This window comes from Ammodytes marinus, assembly GCF_949987685.1.
Source record: "Ammodytes marinus genome assembly, chromosome: 8".
Lineage (NCBI taxonomy): Eukaryota > Metazoa > Chordata > Actinopteri > Uranoscopiformes > Ammodytidae > Ammodytes > Ammodytes marinus.
In genome coordinates this window covers 21,291,050-21,303,322 of record NC_137212.1, presented here as the reverse complement: position 1 = coordinate 21,303,322, position 12,273 = coordinate 21,291,050, and the positions used below count along the sequence as shown (strand labels likewise).

Genomic DNA, 12,273 nt, shown 5'->3' with positions numbered 1-12,273 from the left:
TATGTTAACATAGGCAAGGGGCTCGGACTGACCCACTGCAGCTAGCAGCATACCCGTTTACAGCCGAGGCTGCGTATTAACAATGGATTTTTTTTCAGTGCACACACAGTACGGTAGTGGGTTGTAAGGAAATATACGCTGATTTTAAAAAGCATTCTCCAGAATTTACTGGTTGAAAGATGGTCTGGGTGAAAGATTGTCATGAATACATATATGCCTTCTAGATTTTTTCTTCTTTCTATGTATATGCCTGTTCCAACTTCAAGGTCGGGAGCGGATTGCTCCAAGGAGACCTGCCTACTTTTATCTCTCACTCATTTTATGGCCAAGAATGAGCAAATAAGGAACAACAATGCCTTGTCTCATTGAAACAATCCTGATAATGTGACATTTAGATTGCTTTCAGTTATTCCACGGGGTATGCTCTGGTTGCAGTTGTGAAACGTTGTTGCTTAATTCTTGTTTGGCAGGCAGTTCTCTCTATCTCTATCTGAGATGCAATGGAAGTACAGGACACTACCATAGAAGTTTGGTTGTTTGTTTGGAAAAACGCCCTGTTCAAGCAGGTTGTAGAGATCAGATTTCCCTGTTATTTCTTGTTGCAGAGATCTTATTATCATGTCATCAAAAATGACTATTTTTTTTCTTATTATGTATCCATTCTATGAATGGATGCACCTTGTGCTAAGATAACATGTAAAATGTATGTCTGTCTATTGAAACTAGATATGTCTTTGTATAAAGAGACATAGAAAACCCTTGGTGTGAGATTTGTTGTGTAAAATTATGTAAGTAATATATGAAATGAAGTGCACCTGGGGGCTTAATCTCTCCCTGTCAGCTGTATGAATTCTGTCTTACCCTTTTTTTTTTTCTTGTCTATCCAGGTCGCACCCATCGGTCCAATCAGGTGACGGCCCCAGAGTACATCTTCCTCATCTCTGAGTTGGCTGGGGAGAGACGTTTCGCCTCCATTGTGGCAAAGAGACTGGAAAGCCTGGTATATATCCCTTTGTCCTTTTTATATGTGTTTGTGTAAGTTGTTCTTGCTCTTTTTACTTTGCTCAAGATTTTTGTCTCAAATTTTCTTTATTTTCTCCTGGTAACTGAGTGAAATATTTCTTGTGGGAAAATATGGGTCATCTTGTTGTCCTATGCAGTATTAGAGGAATTGTTCCATTGTAAACAAGAGATGATGTGTGTTTTGGGTTTATTGATTGTTGCTCTGGGTTGCCACCGCCTCACCCTGCCCTCACCTTCTGTCCTTCCTGTTTCCTGGGGTATTCCCTAGTCTAGAAGCGCTATGTAGAGTCTCTTGTATTGTCGGTTCGCTTGTGCTTACATAAACTTGTCTCCACAAATGTCAAGGGATTCTGGGTATTTCCCTTCTTCTGCTTGACAACGGAAAACTGAATAAGCAGAAAAAAAAGAAAAAAAAAAGAGCTTGTCTGGATAATTTATGAGCGTAGGTTTATTTTCCATAATTATCAATGCATTTCTGCACTAGCAGTCATTTGTTTCCATGGTGACACAGCATGACAGTACTTTTGGGAAAAGGGCAAGAAGTGTGCAAATGGGATGCTGGTTCCAGGAAGTCGTTCCTGTGTTTGCCAGGCGTGTTCGGTAAATCTGCATCAAGAATAGGTCACATCTCATCTGTCTGCCTGTCTGAACCTGATACAACACAAATGCACAACCACACACACACACACACACACACACACACACACAGAGTCGCACCAACTTAGACGGCCGAATACCGGCTGACTCCAAATCAGTCAGGTGAAGTCATATTTGGCTACAACATCCCTTTGTTTTGACATTTCAACGCATTCTTCTGTGTGGGCAGAGCCAGCAGCTGGCTACAAGACTGGTCTGCTGTTGACTTTGCATATTCCAAATTTCACCTCCCTCACTGTTCATTTGAAATCTTAAAAATATGGGAAACAGTCACATACAAGCTGGGATCTTCAATAGACCCTGGCATAAAGAATGTACGGATGATTTTGTTTAAATTATGGATTTAAATCGTCTTTTGTCTTGTAGTGTTCTTATGTCTCTGTCACTTTGAACATTTTACTTGAAGTCCCATTGGCACAAAGTTATGTCTTTAGGCAGTTCTTCACACTTCAACCTCAATTGTTTCCTCTTGATACCCTGGGCACCAGCCTGTGTAGTCACACTATATGGTGTGAGTGTAATGAAGCTTCCAAATGCTGCTGTTTTATGCATAGTAAATGTACATCCATACAATAATAAACTCTAGAAGACTAGTGCTCGAAGTTCAAAGGAGTATCTGTTGTAAGGATGTAGTAGTCCCATACTAATGCTGTAGTATCCGTATACTGTATGTAGTTATCCTTCTGTGCTTCTGTCGGAGGAGTGGAGTCAGGTTGGATGATGATGTTATATAATTGATGATCTACACTTTTCCCACTTGACTGCGTTCGTCTGTATTAGCGTGATACTGCTCTGAAAGGCTGTCGAGCTAATACTACTAATACAAATAATAACACTGTTGCTAATCCACTTTGCAGGGTGCATTGACCCATGGAGACAGAAGAGCCACAGAATCCAGAGACCTGAGCAAGTACAATTTCGAGAACAAGGTAGGCAATTATTATTATTTTTAACTGAAAATACGCAACATATGTTCTCTATGTGTTTATCTCTTTTAGCAGTATATAGAATCTCAAGATCTAAACTGTTATTATTTTGCACTGCTAAATTTCTGAATGAGAGAATGTCTATACCAATGATGACCCCCTCCCCCCACCCCCACCCCCTTTTTTTCAGTACGGTACCAAGGCTCTAGATAAAATCACCAAAGCAATCCTCGGCCAAATAGAGAACAAGGTGCCCCCTCCCAAAGGCTACCCTGGGGGTGACGCTATGTTCTTCAGGGGTATGTATGAGCTTTTGGTTGACCGTCAACAACTTCACCAGCACAACGTTTACTGTGAGCGATCAATACAACAACTTTGTTTTTCTTTATTTCAGATATGAAAATTGGAATGATCGATGTAGGCATCAAGGAGTCTCGCTTTGGGATCAGTACTGAGAAAGGTAGAGTAGCTGAAAAGCCTGCATGCATTCTTCACACATGAAACTCAGTTGTGTGGTGTTTATCTGTCAATATGAGCTGCACTAACTGTTCTGCGTTTTGTCTTTATCCCAGACTGCAGCATCACCAAGTTCTTAAACCGAATCCTGGGCCTGGAGGTCCACAAGCAGAACTCTCTCTTCCAGTACTTCACTGACAACTTTGACTACCTAATCGAGAAGGATAAAAAGGAGGGCAAATACGACATGGGAATCTTAGGTATGAATGTCAAGTGTTACTGAAAACATGGCATGGTTTTACATAGATGCATGCTTTGGGATCCAAAATGTATATGTAATGGTGCTCAAGTTAAAAGAAAAGATACAACATTCAAGACAAGGATCGTTGATTGCTTTTAAGAAATGTATTGACAGGCTTTTCAAAAGAGACTATAACATCAGTCATCTTGTTAAACACTGACAATAGTTGCTGTCCCTTTCTTCAATTGTCTTGTCAACTTACTTAAAATTGGATTGCTTTTAAAAAGAAAGATGGATTGATTCTAATCTTCCCATGTCAGTAATAACTTTAAACACTTGTTCCTCTGACAGACCTTGCCCCGGGTAACGATGAGATCTACGAGGAGAAGCAAGAGATTTTCTTGACGGTTGGAAATCCACAGGATGGACAAGTTGTTCTTTATAAGGTAGGCAACACATGACCTCATCTCAGGTACTGTATATGTTGTGGGCGAAAAAAACATTGTGTCACTTACAGATTAGATAGCAAATATCAATGACTATGGATGCTTGCACTGTCTGTTTTGCACTCCCAGAGGTAACTCATGTGGCTACCTCTGCACTAGTTTAGATTATTGTTCCTTTGCCAGTAGTAAGGCTGTAATCATACATACAGCCTCAGCCCAGGATGTATAGGGGCCCAAGTAGATAGTGCAAGGTGGGGACAGGATAATTACTGGTATCTTCTGCTTTTAGCTGTCAGTTACAGGTTCACCTACATTTGACATTTTAAAGTAAGCAGCCGGGTGAAATTCTGCGCATCTTAGACCAGTTTAGCAAGTATACTGTAGAGACAGAGAGAGTCTTGGGTTCATGCACGACTGTGGTATATGATAAGTGTTATATACTTATGCTATATATCTGTTTATACAAGATTACTTTTGGGTGTCTATGCAATAATCATCCCTTCAGCACAACAGTGTGTGGTTGCATTGCTGCTTGGTTCCCCATTTTCCACAGCACATGGTTTAATCCCTTCTCTCTTCTCTTTGGCCCCTGTAGATCAGCGTGGACAGAGGTATGACCTGGGAAGAGGCCCACACCAAGTCACTGAAGCTCAGTGGTCCAGACGATGGCTTTTACCTATCGCTGAAGGTGAGTCCATGTTGCACTACGACTGAGATCTCCTGTAGAAGGCTCTGTATGTATACGTTTCTTTTTTTAATACAGGCCACACAGCCTGGCAATGTGATGACTCAAGGAAACGTCGCTTCACTGAAAATGTTTTTTCTCATTCCCTTAGCTTAAACAGTGCAAATAAATAACACACTCTCTCTGTGTCCTCTCTACAGCTGAGGGGTAACCACCCATGTGTGCTGCTAGCCGAGCAAGGACGAGGCAAGAACCTCATTCTCTACAAGCCCAACATTGGCAAGCAGACCCACCCCGAGAGCCTGGAAAACCTGCACAAACGTTATCGGAAGGTAATTGGCTTAATTCATACTATGAATAGACAGACGTGGATTAATAAATTAGGGGAATCAATATTTTTTTCTGTATGAATAAAAAATTTCATTGCATTTTTATACTTATGTTAAAATAATTTTTAAGCTTCCTTATATATGTTCACCTTTTTAAGATTTTAGTTAAAATTGCAGATGACAATAAAAAGGTATGAAATAAAAAAATTCTTATTATTTGCAATGTTTTGGAAGACAAAGCATCATAATTTCAGGACTGACACTTCCTTCTTGAGCTTCAATAGCTGTTTGAAGTATATATGGAGTCTGACGCCCCCTTGTGGCCATGGAATAGTAATGAACCAGTAAACATTCGAGGCACTGCAGCTCAACAATATACTGTATAATATGACAGACATTTAAACCCAGTGACAAAAGCATGATCAGTTTAAGAATAAGAAGCATATGTCAATGTGGATGATGATGAGGTTCCAATGCATTCATGTTGACAATTGAAGCTGTACCTATTCCCCACCCTTCACCCTGCTAAAAATCTTCTCCTTGAGACAAAGTACGATTATAGTGACTCGGGTTCAGAAGTTGAAAACATTTCATCACTACTTAAATTTCTGTGTTGGTACGGATGTATTTTTTAAAGTCGACCAATGGCCTGGCACCAAACTGTGGATACGATGAACCATTTACTCATTGCAGTGGTACATTTTCTTTTCCAGGTGACACCAGAGGAAGCCAAGGACAGCTGGGAGAACCAGTTCACATTCTCCTTCAAGAAGTGTAGCCATGCCAACTGGTAAGTAAGAATCCACAATATCCCTTAGGATTAATGGCTCAATGCACCCAATCAGGCTGGTACTTAGGATTCAGTCAGGGTGGTTTTAAGGTTGGATAAAATTCCCATGGATTTGCAGATCACCTGAGAACTAGTCATGAAGAAATAAACTATAAATCTCACATGCCCTGGTCACCAGTGAACTGTGTCTAACATGCTGGGATGGGGCCGTCCCTGAGCAAGTCTCTCAACCTGCCGTACACTTTTTCCTGAAAGAGGGACTTGCATGAAACTGGTGGGCTCTTTTCTTTGTACGCATATTAACTATTTGACTGTTCTGACTTTTCCCTAGGAATGGGAAGTGTAAGAAAATTGAGGAGGGCCAGGAGTGTCTGCAGGGCACGCGCCTGCGTCAGTACCACATGTTGTGTGGGGCTCTGCTGCGCGTGTGGAAGCGCGTCTCCGACGTAGTGTCTGACATCACGAGCTCCAGCATCCTGCAGATTGTCCGCCTAAAAACCAAGGAGCATAACAAGCAAGTCGGTGAGTACATCCCCCTGACACAGTCCACTAACAATTTACACATTTCTACTGGTTATTCACTATTCACACAGGTGAGAATATTCTGTAAATCTTAGATTTTTAAAATGGGAATTTGAATAGCCAGGTGTCTGTGAGTTGTTTTGATGGAAAAAGAGATGCTGTTTAAGTGCTGTCGTTTCTTTATGACAGTTTGAGGAAAATAAATATTCGCTCTCTCCTTATTTGTCTACTCAAACCCTCTGAGTACTCACATGCACCCTGAAACCCTTTAGGTTATTTTTCACTGCACTGCTCTGCCATGAATGACGCCCTGTGTGTGTTTGTGTGTGTCACAGTCTACACAGCGCTGCATGGGGCAGACTATTGCATAGAAACAATATTCATTTATTTGTATCAATCAGTAGCTGCTCCATCTTATGATCAGACAGACCACCTTAAGATCAGGTTAGTTACGTTTCATTTTCACGTTTATGTGTGTGAGACGCAGCTGAACTAGACAGCTGCATAGATGAAAATGAGAGTGTTTCTGTTGCACAGCACAACACTAATTTCACTATATCTTGTCGGTTAACAGTTAATAATCGGTTAATGAGCAGTGGTTATTAGAAAGTCAGAAAAAAAAATCGAAATGGACCTCCCGAAACCACACATTAGATTTAAGAAAAAAATAAAAATGGATATATACCTTTTTGTTATCTGTTGAACTGGTTTTTGGAAGCGTTCAGTTAGCGGAGTCTGCCTGTTGACCTGACTGATTGGCGTGTCCTCTCCCCTCCCCAGGTATCAAGATCCCAGAGAACTGTGTGGCCCGTGTGCGCGAGGAGCTGCTGCTAATGGACGAGGAGGTGAAGAGGAGACGGAAGGAGAGGGAGCTGCAGGCCGTGGAGCAGCGGGTGGCCGAGGAGCGCATGCGTAAAATGGAGCAGGACAACAAACACCTGCTGGCCAACAAACACCTGCTGGCCAATCTGTTCAACCAGAAACCCATGCCCAACCATTCCCTCTCGCAGGCCCTCTCCAATGCTCAGATGCTCAGAAAGCAGAAACTCAACCAAAGTGCTCTACAAAAGACACAGGGCGGTAGCATCGCCCAGCAGCTACAGAGAATGCAAGCCCAAGCCCAGGCCACTTTACAGCAGCAGCCCTCGCAGAACTTAGCCCGGTTGTCCCTACAGAGAAATCCCAGCCAAACCCAGCAAAGGACCCACAACAGCTGGCCTAACAATTCCACCACCTCCTCCTCCTCATCATCCGCCCCCAACCAGGGCCGTCTGCCCAACATTAACCGCAGCTCACAGTTCTTCCCCTCGCCCTTTTTATCCTCTTTTCCACAGCTGAAGAACCCGTCTCACCCACTCCACCAGAACAACACACTGTCTCCCAACATGTCATCCAAGAACCCCCTGGATGAGATCTTGGACCTGACGGTGAGCTCCACGTCGCCCTCTCCGGACACCACCGATGTGGGGCTGAATCTGGACTCCGGTCTGGGTCTGACTGGAGTAGGAGTACACACCGCTGCATTCGGTGATGACTTTAGTCTGGAGTCTCTGATCTCTCAGAACGCCCCGAATGCCCAGCAGCACGCCTCACACATACAGCCGCCATCTCTATTACTACTACAACAACAGCAGCAACAACACCTACAGTCCACCCAGCAGCAGCAGCAGCAGCAGCAGCATAACCACACCCTGCTGGCCAATAACCACCAAGACTTATTAGATTTCCTGGATTTGCCCATGTCTCCCGGGATGCCCGCGCAGAAAGCCAGCCCTTCGTCCTCTACCTCCCCCTGCTCTTCCTCCGCATCCACCACCTCCACCGTGTCAAACAACATGGCGTCTCACCCGTCGGCCAGCCTCCTGCCCTCCTCCGCCCTCATCACAACAACTTCGTCCCCCTCCTCCTCTTCCCTATTCTCCAACCCGTCCTCCTCCTCTCTCTTTTCCAACTCTCCTTCTTCTTCTTGCTTCCCTTCCGCGTACGCCCTCCAACAGTCAGACTCTCTCTCCTTACCCAACGGCCACTGCAGCACCACCACCACCACTGCTCTGGACGTGCGCGAGGCTCTGAACAGCATGCTACAGAGCGCATCGGACCGCCAGTCAGTCATACATTACCGGCAACAAGACGAATAGCTTGAACACACACAGCTCGTCAAGACTATGTTTTTCTTTAGGTTTTGTTTCTTTTAAAGCAGAGTGTGTCTTGTTCGCTGCTGTCTACGATCGTAAACCCCCTCGGACCTACTCTCTCTCCCCCCTCAGGGCCTATAGTCACGTCACTGCCTGTCCCTTTAGCCTGGCCTCCTCCGCCCCTTCTCTCTCTATCCACCTGTAAGCGAGGCTGTTTATGTGATAGCAGGGGCTCGATCAATATGAGATTTTCCGCACCCAAAGTGTGTCCTCCACAGTGAAAGGCAGCTGAAGAAATGAAACAAATTTAAACATTTATTGAACAGACGAGCTGTCCAAACAAAAGCTCATTCATCAGGGTGCGGAAATCTTTTAATAAACCTCCCGCTGCTGATATTTTAACGAGGTATGATTGGTGAAGATGCTGGAAAATGCCTTTCACCAGGTTCAAACCACATCTTTACTTTACTTTGCTTTACTGTTACTCCGCTTCATGGCCGTTTGTCTTGACTAAAAAACAAGGCTGTATGCAAAAGGCTTGGTTTGAGAGTGAAACAAAAGATGGTGTTGGAACTGGAAGAGGAGAGAAAAAACCCCATGGAATCGTTTAGCTGATTAGCCATGAAATGCCTCAGTGTCCATTGTATTTTTTTCTTCTACATGCTCCCCCTTGTCTCTCTCCCTGCTTGTATGAACACTAGTGTGAGGAAATGGGGAGAGGAAGAGCAGTCTGCTGTTTGCAAACAGTGCCTTTGGAGAAATCTATGAAATGCAGTCTTTAAAAAAAAAATCCATGTAGCCTAATGTATAGATTTGTACTCTTGAGCATTGTTTATCATTTTAATTTAAGTATGGTATAAATGGTATAATTGTATTTAACTTTTTCGCCCCCTCGAGTCCGTCGGTCCTTGTTTGTGTTACACTATGCTGGTGGTGGGTTTCAGGAAGGAGCCTCCACTCAGCCTGTATGTGCTCGTATGATTGTCTTGGTAGCTGCTCTTAGAACGAGCAGTGGACTTTTCCTGCGTCCTTCTTTCCCTGTTTGTATGGGGGTCAGTATGGCACGGATTATTGATCAGCATGGATATATAAAAATTCTATCCAAAACTTTTGTCAACCAATTCCCTTTTTTAACCTGACGATAAAATTTTAGTGATGTGACTCCTGGTTTTGATTTGATTCTGAATTTCTCAGGAAAGTCTCAAGTGCGTTGTTGTCTGGTTTATTTGTGTCATTTTTACCAACATGGATATGAACTTCTGTTGTTTTTAATGTCTTTTAATTACAGTGGATAACGGAGAATTTCAAGTTTTCATTGTCTTGAGGTCTGAAAAAAATAAATCCTGTTTCTTCACTTTGGAAATAGGAGACTGGGAGGCACATTTTCTATACATGTGATTCCATTTCAGGCTGTAAGGCTATCGAAACATTTGAAAACGCGTTCACTCGTAATGTTCACTGTGTATTATAGTACATATTTAAAAACCTGTGAGATCTGGCCATCTTTGCGTGAAAAGGATGCACTGTTGTTGGTTTGTGACAAAATGCCGGGATAAGTTCAAGTGATTAAAAAGCAATAAAACCATATTCTACGTTTGTTATGAAACATAAATGCCTAAGTACTGTTTACGCTCTCAACAGGCGAAGCTTTGTGGTTACCTTTGCATGTATGACTCTTCTTATTTCTGTTGTGCTTCATAGTCTTTTAGTTAATCAGATTCTTCATTCTTCTTGTGTATAGTAAGTTTTCACAGGATGAACACAATGCATTCTTGATGTTTTAGTCATCGTTATTATAAAAGTTATTGTTATTTATATTTAAGGGATATTTAGATTTTAGATACGTTATACTGCTTATTAGGTTAGTGTCGAAAATATTTGGTCAGGGAAGTTTCTAGTTTTCAAGATTATTATAAAAAAACAAATTCTATTCTAACCTCCCACCAAATAAGATTGCACTGTTCTGTACTGCTGTACAGTGTCTAGATTTTATTTCTGCTCATTTCAGTTTTGCTTTTCTCTCAAGTAGAATTGTTTCTCCAACTCGTAGACCTTTATCGGGCCTTCAGTTTGCAGAGAGATACCAAAGTGTTCCACAGACACCCCTAAAGTTACTTTATCTAAGATATCAGAACTTTTATCAATCTCAGGAAGAAAACCTTACGGGAGGTGTAACGGCGGAGCGTTAGCAGAAATATATCATTTCCCCCTTTGAACAGTGGTGAAACTAACCAATACATGTGCTATTTGTTTTCTTAACTGTGCTGTGACTCTTGCTGTATTTATGTTTTAGACTTAATGTGATGGGTTTTGTTGTTTGTCCTTGTGAAAATGATGGTGATTCTTAATGTTTATGCCTTCTTAGGGCAAAGATCAAAGGCTGTGTCTTTTAAAGGAACGTTATTTTTCTGTGGACAGTTTTATTTTCATTGGTGTCGCAAAGTGTTGAACATTTAGTTTGTGTGAGGGCTTACAGATTTTTGAGTCAATTCGCACCTGGGTTATACTGACGTGCAATTGATCTGTCCAAGCCTTTGGCTCTCCCTCGGTGTAACGTATGATTAGGATTAGACTGATTCGCTTACAGTATCTCAGAACACTTTTAATTTTTTTTTTAATTTACATCATTTTACTATAGCATATTTTCCTCGTACCCTCATTATTTTTGCTTTTAATATTCCACATCAGGCACATTCCGAGACAGCAGTCTGCAAAAGATTTGCCTTCGATTTTGTGTTTTATAGCCACACAAGTAAAGCTTTATGCATTTGAGGGATTTGGACCGCATTTTTTTTTTTTTTTTTTCAAGAATCCTTTATTGGTGTAGTTTGGCCTTTCATCATTTTATTATAATTTTTGCACTAAGAATGGCATAATCAAGTTACTGTTCTCTTGTGGGATACCTCTGTGCATACTGTAACCATCTCTCTTGTTCCTCCACCGTTTGCATATTAAATGTCATCAATTTTATCACTCTCAAATAATTTATTGCTAACAAAAAAAATGAAACAAAAAACATGCTACTGATTGTATGTATTTTTAAACAAAGCCTATTTTTTCTGTAAAAAAAAGAAACTGTGTTCAGCACTTTTATTCTGGGTTGTGCTTTTGTTTTCTATATATTTATAATTTAGATCCAAATGTATATATTGTAAAATTTGTGCCTTTCGACTAATTCTTTAAAAAGGTTTTCTACTCATTTAAGGAAGGACTATATGAAATTGCAATCTTAACTTTGTAAACAAATAAAAATTTGAAGATTGCTGAAACTGAGTCTTTTTGTTCATCTGGGTTGTCCCACTCTTTTCCCTGGTCCGGTTTACTGGGGTTACTCCTGGAGGTTTTTTGTGGACTCACGTAGGAAGAGGCAGCATGGGTGTCATCACTCCTAATAAAAAAGAGAAAATATATAAGGAAAATAGACTGAATATATGAATAGAGCAGATATGAAAAGTATTATTAAACCATCAGCACTCAGCAGCAAACTTCTGACTTGAGGTTAACACAAATTGTGAACAGGACAAGTTTCTGCCAGTGATGGGCTGCAATATCACATGAAATGTGGGCATCATTTGATGAATGTCCCAGAGAGCTATTGTTGATGAATTTCCATAACAAACCTGTAGGCCCTATATGCCAAATACTTCTAAATGGAGAGTCAAAGGACTCGTTCAAAAGTCGATCTTTTCTTCGAATGTGACAAAGAAATGTTTTGTCTGCATCGAAACCCATCATCCAAATATATTTGCATGCCATACACTTACATATTTACACATACACTGTAGACTATATGAACACTTCTGTAGGATAGTGGTATTAGAGAAGCTGTAGGCTTTTCATAATATCACAAGTTCCCTCAATATAACAATAAATCACAAGCGCAAAATTCAATTGGACGAAGTAGTGGAGCGGCTAAGTGCTTATTTTCGTCAGAATCTTTCAGTTGATGATACAAGCGTGAAAATTGGCATGAGCAGTCTCCATGGGTCACTTGACAAGGAAATTGTCCAAGACATTTGAAATTGTGAATTTGAAAATGTCTCATAGAAATGTTAGGCTATTG

General features: G+C 41.4%; 1 protein-coding gene across 2 annotated transcripts in view; it reads left to right on the top strand.

Annotated features, from left to right (window-relative positions):
• sbno2b (strawberry notch homolog 2b) overlaps nucleotides 1-11,420 on the top strand; it is a 67,860-nt gene extending 56,440 nt beyond the window's left edge. For both annotated transcript variants that reach the window (XM_080032005.1, XM_080032006.1), the window contains 11 exons: nucleotides 888-1,000; nucleotides 2,538-2,609; nucleotides 2,797-2,905; nucleotides 3,001-3,066; nucleotides 3,179-3,322; nucleotides 3,655-3,749; nucleotides 4,345-4,437; nucleotides 4,635-4,766; nucleotides 5,477-5,553; nucleotides 5,885-6,075; nucleotides 6,856-11,420. In XM_080032005.1, coding sequence (XP_079888131.1) covers nucleotides 888-1,000; nucleotides 2,538-2,609; nucleotides 2,797-2,905; nucleotides 3,001-3,066; nucleotides 3,179-3,322; nucleotides 3,655-3,749; nucleotides 4,345-4,437; nucleotides 4,635-4,766; nucleotides 5,477-5,553; nucleotides 5,885-6,075; nucleotides 6,856-8,213 — 2,450 coding nt within the window. In that variant the 3' untranslated portion in view covers nucleotides 8,214-11,420. The remainder of the gene's footprint in view (nucleotides 1-887; nucleotides 1,001-2,537; nucleotides 2,610-2,796; nucleotides 2,906-3,000; nucleotides 3,067-3,178; nucleotides 3,323-3,654; nucleotides 3,750-4,344; nucleotides 4,438-4,634; nucleotides 4,767-5,476; nucleotides 5,554-5,884; nucleotides 6,076-6,855) is intronic.
• Nucleotides 11,421-12,273: the final 853 nt, after the last annotated feature.